Genomic DNA, 13,649 nt, shown 5'->3' on the forward strand with positions numbered 1-13,649 from the left:
TGGAAGTGTTTATCCTGTGGAGATAGTCTATTAGGGATGCTAGCAGAACGGAAACTAACATTTCTGGTCTTCTGGTTAATCTAATACTTCAAAATTCTAGCTGCTAATTATCAATTAATTAATTATTGATAATTGAATTATTGCTGAAGTAGGGTCCTGGAAAAAAAAAAAAAGAAAAAAAGAAAAAAAAAAAGAGGTCTTGTTTACATCAGAAATAAAATTAAAATAATGAAGCTTTTATATTTAAGCCAAGTAGGAAGTAAGTGTTACCAATAGATGTTGTTCCATATTACAGAACACTGAGGTTTAGGGGCATCTCATTCCTACTGTTAGGGTGACAGTTTCATCTTACTGCAAGGCATCCTAGCAAATTTTTATTCTTGGTCTGTCAGCTGACCAGTGCACCCATTACTATCTTGCAAACATACTCGTATTTCTGAAGAAAAAAATGGAAAGGGTTTTTCAAGGAGGAATAAGCTTTGAATCAAATACTTGCAGCCAATATTAAAAAAAAAAAAAAGAAAAAGTGTGCTTAGTTCAAATGTAGACATGCATGGTTGGTTGGCTGGTTAGTTCTTATTTTATTGAAAACGTCTTTTTTTTGACATATCTAAAATTTGGTGCTTAGTTATGAAGTTTCGACATTCCTAGAACAAAAAGTCTTTGTGATTGTTTTTATGACAGAACTCATAAAACTATCAAAATAAAGAGCACTGAGTTTAAGTGTAAAAAGCAACAAAACATTAGGTGTAGCACATGGTAGTTTTAACTTCACATAACTAGGTAACATATTTTCAATGTCTCTTGGTGAACAAAGTGATCATTCCCATGCCTTTATGAATAATGAAATATTCAATAGATGTAAAAAATGTAAAATAGCCAAACCCTCATTAATGTGATATGAAAATGGAAAATGCTAAAAATCGTCCTGGAATAAAAAAACCCACAACAATAAAGCTTTGAAATTATTCAAATTCAGAAAAAATGAAATTAGTTTATTTTGGCACTTAACAACAGGAAAGAATTCTGCAACTACATCAGTAATTTCTGCTGTAAACTGTAGATACCTAAACCAGTAGATACCTAATAGTGGAAGGCATATTGCATTGCTTGGAAATAGTGCTAAATGGATGTTATGGAGGATGACAAAAATGGGCAGTATATCTTGAACAGGAAAACAATACAACAGAAATACTGAAATAATTGAGATGATTTGATATCAGCATGATAATCTGATATTTGTAGGACTAATAGACAGTTAAGAAAAGTGTAATTGAGGATAGTAATTGAATTATAGACTCCTTCCTTTCCTCCGATTTCCTATTCTTTCTATTGGTTTACTGGAGTGCTATCTTAAGTCATTCATTTCATACTGGGGCAAATGTACCTCTATGAAGTTATGTTTGCTTTACACTTGAATAGGGAAAGGAGGATGAAAAAGGCAGCCAGTGTATCGTTGGTATAAAATGTGCTTTTAATGCTGATCTATAATAACTAAGATGTGGTGCATATCAAGACCTGGTAAATATGTTACTGTGACTCATCTAAAATGTTAATAAGATGATATAGTCAGTGTTAAACATTTTTCTTTACAAAAAACAGAACAAGTAGAAACATTTTTGGAACAATAAGGAAATTCCTGAATTCAGAAATTAATTCTTTGGCAATTCTGCTGGCTGCTGTAGATCTGGTTACTGCAATATACATTTCAAACTCCTCTCTCAGGTAATCTGTTCTTGTTTTATAGCTTTTGGTTGGTTTTTTGCTCCCTATTTCCTCTCTGTTTCTTAAGAACCCATGTATTTCCAAAAATTATGTATCAGATAGCAACAGAATGCATTCAGTCTTGGAGGTACTGGAGCCTTCATTGTTCTTAACCATTTTAATTTTACATACATGATACCAACTGTTTCCTAGCATCTGATCTCAATGAAAGACTGAAATAAATTTTGGGTTATGTAGCTTATCAAAGAGAAAACTAAGCAGTAACTGGATCACAGTCTGTAATTGTCGACACAAGGAAAGTTATCTGATACTGGAAGACTAATCTCACAGACAAAGGGGTCATGAGATCTAGTGGCCATAAGCTGAAGTCAACAGAGTTCAAAGTAGAAATGAGGTAAAGATTTTAAACACAAAGGTTGATTTACCATTGCAATAATTTAGCATATGAGGTAGTAATTCCAGAGCTGGCTTGTGACAGAATGGAGGGAGCCTATAGTCTTGCGTGTGTCTGAGAGACCTCTAAATAAATCAAGGCCCTTTTCTTCTTCAAGGCTGTGTTTAGTTAGTGTGGAGAGCTGAGGTGAATGAAACTACAGTTGGCCACTGTTGCTTTAAGGCTTGTCTGTAACTTACTCCCATGTAGATGGTATGGCAGACTTGTTGTGTTCCTCTCTCCTGTTTCCATCAAGGACAGAACTGACGTTTCAATGCTTTTCAATGTGCTGAAGCAGATTTGTTTTGTTGCTGTTGTTACAGTCATCTCTGAAATAGACTCATCATGGTTATGAGAAAAAAAGTTATGGAGAGAGATTAACAGAAATCTGTGGATTTCTTTAAACACGAAGTGTACAAACTTAAATTAGCTTTTTCCTACATGAAAATGTTACTAACCCTGAAGCTACATCAGTGGATAAAGTGAAGGAAGACACTTTGCATTACCTCAAGCATGAAGGATCGATGACAGCAGCAACATATGGTCTCCCTAACATTTCCCTGTTCAGAAGCTGGGGGAGGTCATGCTTGCAGAAAGCTAAGACCTCAACTAAGTGAGTAAAGCACTGCAAGGTGGAATTCTGACAGTTTCTGTGTACCTTATGGAGAACAGAGAAATTCAGTCCCTTCAGTCTGAAAACTTCTTTCTGCATTTCCCTTTAGTGAAGGTGTTCATTGCATTTCTTTGTTTCACCAGAGCTGCAGGTGTCTCCAGAACTACAGCCTAGGGGAAGGTGCAGCTTGCAGAGTCTGGGAAAAGCTTGACTCCTCCCAGAATGAAGTGTTCGGGTCTTAGTAATGGGCAGAGTCAACCTCAGCAGAGGGCTGAAGGCAGCCTTCCAGCTGATGAAAAGGACTGGGAAGGGATTGATGAATCACAGATGAGAGAAGTTACTAAAGCTGATACCTAATTAACTTGCATCTTTTTGTCTGTTCTCTTGTACATCCAGAACAATTAAGAAGTGAAAAAGATTATTTAGGTATTAATATCTAGTCTTAGACCAACACCTTCAGTTGAGAAACAAAATTGGACACATTGGAAAAGCAATGCTAGCTTTTAACTATTTTATTTAAAAATATTTTCACAATCATTTAAAAACACAAAATTACAAATTGTTAAATTTTGTTCATTGTTTGAGATAGTAAATGTACTTAACTAAAATTTTTTTGTCAACATATTGTTGTAGCTAATTTCTGTATATATTAATGGAATGGAGAGAATTCTAACTTATGACCCTGAAATGGTGGTAAATAGAAATTTATATTATTTTGGTTGTACTTTGCACAGGATAGCCTCAGAAGTAAATCTGTCATGCAATATCTAACCAACAGTTGTGTCATGCACACTGTTGAAAGAAAATACAACTAAGCATAATTGCAACTGTGTTTATTAACCTGTGCTTGCTTGTAGCTTTGGGGTTTCTTGAGGAAAATAAGTTGATGTGATTCAGGAGAAATAGAATCATAGAATCACAGAAACATAGAATGTCTTGGGTTGGAAGACACCTCTAAAGGTCATCTAGCCCAACCCCCTGACAATAAGCAGGGTCATCTCACGCTAGAACTGATTGCTCAGAGCCCCATCAAGCCTGACCTTGAATGTCTCCAGGGATGGGGCCTCCACCACCTCTATGCAAACCATTCCAGTGATCCACCACCCTCATATTAAAGAACTTTTTCCTAATGTCTAAGCTTAACGTACCCTTCTCTAGCTTGAAACCATTACCTCTTGTCCTACTGTTACATGCCCTAGGGAGCAGTCCTTCCCTAGCCTTCTTATAGGCTTTCAGGTATTGGAATGTTGCTACAAGGTTCCCCCAGAGCCTTCTCTTCTTCAGGCTGAATAACCCCAACTCCCTCAACCTGTCTTCATAAGAGGGGTGTTCCAGCCCTCTGACCATTTTTGTTGCCCTCCTCTGGACACACTCCAAAAGGTCCACATCCTTCTTGTGTTGGGGGCTCCAGAGTTGGACACAGTACCCCAGGTGAGGTCTCACCAGGGCAGAGCAGAGGGGCAGAATCACCTCTCCACCTGCTGGCCCCACATCTTTTGATGCAGCCCAGGATGCAGTTGGCTTTCTTGGCTGCAATTGCACATTGGTAGCTCATGTTCAGCTTTTCATCCACTAATACCCCCAGGTCTTTTTCACAGGGCTGCTCTCCAGCATGACTTCCCCCAGCCTGTATTCGTATCTCTGGTTGCCCCAGCCTTGTAGGACCTCATGAGGTTCACCTGGGCCCACTTCTTTAGCTTGTCGAGGTCCCTCTGGATGGCATCCTGTCCCTCTGGCATATAGACCGCACTACCCAGCTTGGTGTCATCAGCAAACTTGTTGAGGGTGCTTTCAGTGCCACTGTCAATATCATTAATAAAGAAATGAAACAACACTGGTCCCAGTAAGGACCCCTGTGGACATCAAGTCATTGACCACTACCCACTGGATGCAACCATCCCTCAGAGAAGATAGTGATAGGACAAGGGGTAATGGTTTTAAACTGACAGAGGGGAGATTTAGGTTAGATATTAGGAAGAAATTATTCACTATAAGGGTGGTGAGGAACTGGAATGGGTTGCCCAGGGAGGTTGTTGATGCCCCATCCCTGGAGGTTTTTAAGGCCAGGTTGGACAAGGTTTTGTGCAACCTGATCTAGTGGTAGGGTTCCCTGCTCATGGCAGGGGGGTTGGAACTTGATGATCTTTAAGGTCACTTCCAACATTAATGATCCTATGATTCTATGATCCAGCTAATTCCTTATTCACTGAGCAGTCCACCCATCAAACCTGTATCTCGTCAACTTGGAGAGAAAGATGTTGTAGGGGACCTTGTCAAAGGCCTTGTAGAAGTCCAGATAGATGACATCCATAGGTCTTCCCTTTTCCACTAATGCAGTCACTTCATTGTAGAAAGCCACTAGGTAGGTCAGGCAGGATTTGCCCCTAGTAAAGCCATACTGGCTGTCCTGAATTACCTCCCTGTCCTCCATGTGCCTTAGCATGTCTTCTAGGAGGACCTGTTCCATGATCTTCCCAGGCACAGAGGTGAGGCTGACACGTTGGTAGTCCCAGGGTCCTCCTTTCTACCCTTTTTAAAAATAGGCAGAATGTTTCCTTTCTTCCAGTCACTAGGAACTTCATCTAACTGCCATGGCTTTTCAAATATTAGGGAGAATGACTTGGCAACTGCATCAATTCCTTCAGGATTCTGGGGTGTATCTCATCAGGTTGCATGGACTTGTGTATGTTCAGGTTCCTCAGATGGTCGCGAACCTTGTCTTCGCTTATGGCGGGAGGGACTTTGTCTCCCTGGTCTCGTGTCCTGTGGGCCATCAACTTGAGAGCCATGAGGAGAGGGGTTGCTAGTGAAAATTCATGCAAAAAAGTTGACAACTTCAGCCTTCTCCTCATCTGTTGTTACCAGTTCACTACTGTTGCTCGTTGGGGGGGTACACTTTCTTTAACCTTCCTTTTTCCAGTTTATGTAGCTGTAGAAGCCCTTCTTTTTGTTTACATCTCTTACCAAGTTCAGCTCCAGCTCCGCCTTGGCCTTCCTGACCTCGTCCCTTCAAAACCAGGCAACATCCCTGTACACTTCTCATGATACCTGTCCCCATTTCCACCGCCTGTGTAGTTCCATCTTGCCTTCTAGTTTGACCGGCAAGTCTCAACTCAGCCATGCTGGTCTCTTGCCTTTCTTGCCTGATTTCCTGCACCTAGGGATCTCTCGCACCCTATGGAAAGCATCCTTACAGATCTGCCAGCTCTGTTCTGCTCCCTTGTCCCTGAGGGCTGTTTACCTTGAGTTCCTACTTACTAACTCCTTGAAGAGCTGGAAGTTTGATTTCCTAAAATGTAGAGTCCTGACTATGCTTTTCATCTGCCTCTTACACCTTAGGACAGTGTAATGCATGGTCACTGCAGCCCAGGCTGCCTTCAGCTTTGACATCTTTGATGAGTTCCCTTGCATTTGTGACCATCAGGTCCAATAACGCATCCCCTTGGGTAGGGCTGTCAATTTCTTAAGGAGTTGTCATCAAGATCTTAGGAGTATCAGGTTATTGTACTTGCTGAATTCTTCTAACACCTGTACTTAATTGCATTAAAAAAAATTAAATTAATATTTTAACTTGTCTTTTTTAAGTGTTAAAGACATACAGTGAACTGTACTTCATAGATAGGTAAAATTGACTATCCTCTTACGCAATATTTTAATGAAAAATTCCTCCCAGTAATTGTCACTTTGACTTTCTTTAAAGGTCCTCGCCTATACAGAAGGCCTTCATGGAAAATGGATGTTCAGCGAGATTCGGGCTGTGTTTTCAAGACGTTATCTTCTCCAGAACACAGCTTTGGAAGTGTTTATGGCAAACAGAAGTATGTCTTTGTTTATTTTGTTGCATAAAAATCTGCTAGTAGTTATTTTGTGTGTTATTTATCAAGCCTAGTATTTAAACTCTGTGCCTCCTTTGATAAAGTGTTTTTGTCTGTATTCAATAATGCTTACTCTTGCATGTATTCTCTGCATTTTGTATTAAAGTCAGTCACATAAATCAATCTCACTGGTTTCTGTGCCACAGTGAGAGTTATTTATACAAACAGATCGTTGCAATTGGTACATTCTTCAGATGTATGATAGGAATTTTTCTTTTCTCTATGATCTCACCCCTCTCCTCCATTTTATTTTTCTAGTGAAATATCCAAAAAGAAATTTTCTTTTCTAATCATAAACTGAGTTAAAGTAAAACAGACTAGATCAATAAATGGATCCACTCATTTTTCTGTATCTGCTAATCTGAATCAGAATTGATTGGTTGATGAGGTGTGTCTTTTGCCCAGAGTAGCTCTGATCTAAGTTTAAATTTCAAGTGAAGAGGCAATTAAACAATTTCTGATCCTATTATTTTAATGCACCAGTTAGAAGACCAGTTGCCATGCCAGCTAGTGAACAACTTTGCACGCTGATAAGGGCTTATATGGGTTAATGGCAAGCTGGGGTTTGTCTGAAGTACACCTCACACGGGTCTTCTGCAAAATGGGAGAGTTAGTGCCAAAATATTAACCAGCTAATGATACCTAGGTATGAAGTATACCAGGAGTTTCTGTTGTTACTTGGATCCCCAGGAGGATTAAAAGTGAAACTGACTTCTCTTTCTAAATAGAAAGCAAAGAGCTTTTTAAAAATAAATGCAGGTGGAGAAACAGACTTCTGCAGATGGCTTACTAGTCCCTATTTTCTCTTCTCCATTTAGCTTCTGTTATGTTTAATTTTCCTGACCAAGCAACAGTGAAAAAAGTTGTGTACAGCTTGCCACGTGTTGGAGTAGGAACCAGCTATGGTTTGCCACAAGCCAGGTAATTTAATTAAAATAATTTGTATATTTAATGCTTAATATATTATAAAAAATATATTTTTCAGTGTCACTACTAAAACATTATTTCTGTAATGAAACTCTAAATTTTCTATTTTGTAAGATTAGCTTGAGAAACATTACCCTTTATGTACTACATCTCCTGTTACCATGGAATAGAAGTATTATCATTTTTTTAAATCGTTACAGAAAAAAAAATATTTTCCAGGGAAGGGCTAGAAAAAAAAAGTACACCTTATCTCTTCAAAGTCTGGTTTTCAGTCAGGTTTATTGATGTATAGACAAATGTTCATCCTTGCTGTTGTGCAGGATATGGAACTAGACTTGACTAGGTTTTGTGATTGCTGAATGAAAATTTGTTTGTATCTATCTTCTCACTTGCCTGCTTATATGAATGTGTGGATTTTATTTCATTGCTCATCACTATAGTGGCTATTTTGGAATTTCCAGATTTCTTCCATTCATTAGTATCATGCCTTCTTCTTTTTTTTCCAGAATTAAGAATATGCTTTTTGGAAAAGACCAACTAAGGCTTAGTTTTAGAGATTTTCACATACTATGAACAAGAACATTTTAAATTATCTCTTCAACATCAGTATAAAACCAGCATATCATCAGAAATAAGGCTGGGAATTGTTAGAACCTATGTTATAAAAGTATTCATATTTCAGTGATGGATAAGATGATCATAAAGTGTACTTAAGTGAGTCAAGGGAGGAATTTTCTGCCTCCAATTTTCCTTTTTTTTCTTTTCTTTCCTCTTTTTTTTTTTCCTTTTTTTTTTTTTTCTTCCCCCTGTGGGAATTCCCCCCAATATCAGCACGTGACATCCCCTTTTAGAAGTGTTTGTTCAGACCTGAAATTTGTTCTGACAGTATATCAGCAGAAATTTGGTGAAGAATGTTTAGGTTCAGGATTACTTTCTGGTCAAAATAAAAGATGAATAAGTAAATATAAAGGAGTGAGGAAACAGCAGGAAATTCACAAAATATGGTGCTTTGAATTCAGATCTCCAGTTTTCTTGACTTGCCAAAAGCCAATCACTTAATCATCAGTGTAATGTCTGGGATGTGTCTATCTCTTTCTCTAAGTAGTTTCCTACAAACTAAAACTTCATATTGTCCTTGTATTATCCCAGTGCAGAATGTGAAAATACTCTGAAGTGTCACAGCATTTGTAGGTTTGGAGAACTATTTCATTCCCATCTGAACATCAGTCCCTGTTATGAGTTCAGGGGTCTCATGATACCTAAGGCTTGATCTGCTGAGTGTGCTGAAGTTCGTAGGCAACTGCTAAATTTTTCAAGTTTTCACTGAGATCAAGGGGAAGTTGGGGCATTTCTTTGGAAGGTGCATCTTGTTAATATTTGCATTGCTCCTCCAAACACTCAAATTAAAGAAATTGCTGTCTCTAAATAGAGAATAATAGTATTCTTCTCTGCAAAAAAATGGCCACATGTTCTAGAACAAACAAAATGCAAATTTCTCAATCAGGATTTCATATCTACAGTGACATTTTTTACTTTTGAAATTCATATCCTATGTGCATTATTCACTGAATAATTGTCTGAAAAAGTTTGTTGATACATAATTACTTAGAAAAGTTTCATCTTCAATATTATATGGAGTTATTTCCATACCTTTTTGATTAAAGTTCAATTTGAATTGAAAACGGGCTTGTTAGCCTTCAGAATAAGTCTGGCATATGGTCTTGAAGTTGTTTTTCTTTCTTATTTTTTCATAATCATGGTATGTTTTATGCACAATAAAGACCTTGTAATCATGTTTTTTCCTTTTTTTCTGTCTATTTACCCTTATTATCTTCAGTAGGATTTCAGTGGAATAATTCAGGGAAAATCAGGCTCTATCACTGCTCTGTAGATAATATTTTGTTGATGTTAGAATATACTTTCCCCTCCTATGAATATGTTGGCTCTTGGATGCTAATTTTTAAAATTATGATTATTTGTATTAACTAACATAAGAAGAAATTATGTTGAGTAACCAAACGAGCTGCTATGCTGAGTAAAATGTTACTCTTTTTTATAACCAGCTTTCCAGATTAAGCTATACTTTATTTTAACAAAAGCAGATCTTTCTGGATTTTTTGCTTACATTCCTTAGTTTTACTTTTGTAAGCAATGTTTCCTCTCTAATACAACTCTAAGAAACATTTAATCTGAAGTTAATTACATTACATTGCATTATCATAAAGAATTGCATTCATAGTGAAAACATTCTTAAGGAGTAAATTACTTTTAATGAAGTACCTGGACTTTAAGTGCATTTCTCTTTTCATGGAGAAATCTTGTGATTAACAAAGATGGAAGGAAATTGAAGGAAAAAGCAATACTTATGATCTTCTAATGGCACAAAGAATTAGAAACAGGCCAACTTCCCAAGACCGTTACAGACCTGCTGTTCTGAGCAAGTCTTCAGTTTGGTTCTTTGCTACCTTTCCCAACAGCCTGTCTAATGCTTTGGTTCAACAAAGGATTCAAACCTGTGCTTAATGTTACAAAGAAGTAATTACGTTCTTAAAATTAGTCGCATGTTGAAGAATTTGGTCTGCTTTGGCAATCAAATTCATCTGTCTTTGATAAATGCATTTTCACTGTTAGTGAAACATGTTGCATTGGTTGCAGTTTCCTTATGACCTTGCCATATGATACAACTAGGCAGACAGTTCTGTGCCTTTTATTTCGCTTTTTTCTACAGTTCCATATGATACCACACAGGTAGATTAATAATCGTATTTTTACAAATAATATTAACTATTAGTAGATCCCTTTCTAGTGTTATAAAAACTCAGGTGTAATTTACTGGTGCATTTTTATTGAGGGTAACATCACATCTTAGAAACCAGCTGTGAGTTGCCTGACAGTTTTTAAGTGTACAGACATAAAATAATTGGTAAAAGATACAGAATCATGATTCACCACTGAACACATGCTAGCACCTTCCTCTGAAATTCTGTGCACTATTAATGCAGTAGAGAAAACAATGACTCTGGTTATTAAAGTGAAGAAATTGAAGATTTTTTTGTTTATATATTTTTTTTAATTAAGTTTTTACTGAAAGAAGAAATTGTTTTGTCTGTTACAGTAACTACATTCAATGTCAGCTCAGTGCTACCACTTAGTCCACATCAGGAGCTTGATGATGGATTTCCAGATCTCAGTCTGACTGATTGCAGAGTTTGGATTTTAGGAAGGGAGAGGTGTAGGAAAACCAAGATTTTATGTCATCAAAGCATAAAACCCATCTTAGAGTTTTGATTAAAAGCAAATATTAGTGAGTTTCTTGTCAGAAGCCAGTGACTTGCCCAAGCCTTTTTTTTTTTTTTTTTCTCCCAAACAGGTGCAACACAACAGAAAACTCCATGCAGGTGCAACATTTTTTACAAGATACATAATGGTTCTTTATATGAGATTGGATGCTAGCTAATTAAATTAAAATTGATTGTAAAAGGGAGTAGGTCATGCGCCACATACGGGACGTATAACATCCGTTCCTTCAAAAAAATGTCATGAAGTTTTTTCAAAACACATTTAAAGCATAGTAAACTTGAAAAATTGGATCATACTGTTGTACATCAGAGGGTCTTCTGCAGTTTCCGTTTTGAGTAGGTATTGCATGGTTCTCTAGAAGGAAAGGAAGCACATTCATTTGTGCATCTTCATTTTGGTGATGGCATATGGAAGGAGGGAAACAAGTTGATCAAACTGGGGTGGATTTAGCAAAGCACATAACAGTGGGTCTTCCTGTGTTCACTGAAACAAGCAGGTGTGGAACCAATTTATTCTGCATAATTTTTCCACTCTGCTGAAATAGCTTCAAATCTCTCAAACACCTTAGATATATAGTAAATAAGGAGCTTTTTTAGTATATTTTGATTTTCTACAGTTTGTTCAAATCGGGTATTCAAATGTGAAGTCCAGCGCTTGACAATTTATAGATTTTTGAGACTCTTTGGGAAATTGTGGGTAAAGTCTAAAAGCAGCTGCTAAGCTGTACTCATGCATATTTGTTTTTTCATGGGAGGAGCAGAAAGTCTGTGACATAAATGCTTTGTAAATTTAATGACATCTTTAGTATTTTTATTTTCTGTATTTAATAATTTGTGTATTAGTATTTGTAGTATTTGTAGTATTATCCCATAGTTTACTGGGAACAGCACATCTTTGAGAGTTTGTAAAAGTAGTTGTTATCTTATAAAATGCAATATAAAGTATGATTACATTCAGGTAATTCTTTAGATTTTTAAATAAGCATAATAGAAACAATTTAAAAAATTCTTGTACATTCTTCCTTGTAGTAATAAATTGTATCTCCCACTGGCATCCTAGAGTCTACTGTAAGATAAGGGCAGCCAAGCTGGCAAGACCTTATGTACATCTATTTTGCTTAAATATAGAGGTATGGGGTTTTTTTTAAAAAATAAAAGGCTAAATGTGAAGATTAAAAAAAAAAAAGAAATGTGCTTACTTACATACATTTTTGTGTGCCCAATTTGTAACCCTGAGTATGGCAGATATTGACAACCTACATATTGACAATTTAGGCATGTAATTCTGATAACTGTACACTCCAATCACATACCAATACTCATCCTTTCTGTGGAAATAGGGTCTAGGGGATGTGTAGAAGTATGTACATATATCATTAGAAGTACGTGGTCCACATTTTTGTAATCACTGCCCAATTTGACACCTTGTATATGACTTTATTTGAAGAAAATACTCAGCATTCAAAGTCCAGAATTAGTACACTTAGTGTGTTCATTGTGCAACTGAAAGCTGAAGCATTGGGAGTCCCTGTTTACTTTTAGCAAGCTATAGAAGTACTAAATATATTTTTTAAATTCACAAATAGGCTAAATATTAAGGATCCTTTTTCTTTTTTTTTTTTTTTCTAGCAGGCATAACCATTTTCTCTACTTTGATCAATTTATAAGATTTATGTTTCTGTCAAAAAAGGTATCTGAGAAGATAATTTTTTTTCTGCTTCTGAAGATTATCCTTGTCTTTTTTTTCAGCAAGGACTATTTTCTCTAGAAATCAGTTGAGAGCAATGAAGCTTTTTCATTTGTTGCAGATTTTTTCTTTACTGCATTAGTCTAGGCTGAATTTAGTCCTCTACATTTTACCAACCAAGGACAGTATATACTGTGGGTAATTTAGAGCTTGATGCACACTACTTGGTTATTGCAGTGCTGTGAAATTGAATATAGAAGAGCTGAAGTTTTCTGCTTTTCTCTTTGTTGAGACAGTATTTTTCTTTTTTCTCCCTTTCTCCAGTCATATAATTTTTAGAAAACGTGAGGAAATTGAGTATCTTGGAAGCTTCTTCTCCTCTTCCAAATTTAAATGAAATGCAATTCTGAAGTTATTATGGAGAGACAGGCAGATGGACATGTGAGCAGATAATTGAATAAACCTTGCTTCTTTCAGAAACCAGGCTATAAATAGAAATCTTGAAGCTTACTGGTCTATGGGAAGGGATCATGGGTAGCTGCCCATGGATGAGGAGCACAAATTGTGGAATAAGTATCTTCAACCTATGTGCTGGAAATATATGGCACTTTAAACTATAACTCACTCACCTTAATGAACTTATCTCAATAAATCCTTTTGAAACAGGGAAGGGGCATTCCTCTTACATTCCTGCTACACAAGCCAGGCACCAGGAGGTCTGCAGTTTTGTTCACTTCCAGTCTTTTACCCAGATTTGGAATAAAATAAAACACAAAATGTATTCTTCTGAATTATTACTGTGCGGTAGTACTGGTAAAACAGAATACAGATCTTCATTTCAGTCATTTCTCAAATAAGGGTTATAGTGTCTTCTTGACTTCATTAAAGGAAATAAAAACCCTTGAGAAAATCTGAAATTAATCACACTAATAATGTTGCCCTAAATCTTGACATTTAATGAGGCTCTTAAAAAGTCATTCTTTAAATGTATTTCCTAGGAGAATCTCTCTGGCCACTCCCCGACAGCTTTATAAATCCTCCAACATGACTCAGCGCTGGCAGAGACGGGAGATATCTAACTTTGAATACT

At 36.7% G+C, this 13,649-nt stretch overlaps 1 protein-coding gene across 3 annotated transcripts in view; it reads left to right on the plus strand.

The window, feature by feature from the left end:
- The window catches only part of NBEA (neurobeachin), a 476,649-nt gene that overhangs the window by 365,981 nt on the left and 97,019 nt on the right, over nucleotides 1-13,649 (plus strand). For all 3 annotated transcript variants that reach the window (XM_051608523.1, XM_051608522.1, XM_051608521.1), the window contains 3 exons: nucleotides 6,472-6,589; nucleotides 7,465-7,567; nucleotides 13,558-13,649. The exon at nucleotides 13,558-13,649 is cut by the window's right edge and continues 24 nt beyond it. In XM_051608523.1, the coding sequence (XP_051464483.1) occupies nucleotides 6,472-6,589; nucleotides 7,465-7,567; nucleotides 13,558-13,649 (313 nt within the window). The remainder of the gene's footprint in view (nucleotides 1-6,471; nucleotides 6,590-7,464; nucleotides 7,568-13,557) is intronic.

The sequence above is a fragment of the Apus apus genome, chromosome 1 (assembly GCF_020740795.1).
Source record: "Apus apus isolate bApuApu2 chromosome 1, bApuApu2.pri.cur, whole genome shotgun sequence".
NCBI lineage: Eukaryota > Metazoa > Chordata > Aves > Apodiformes > Apodidae > Apus > Apus apus.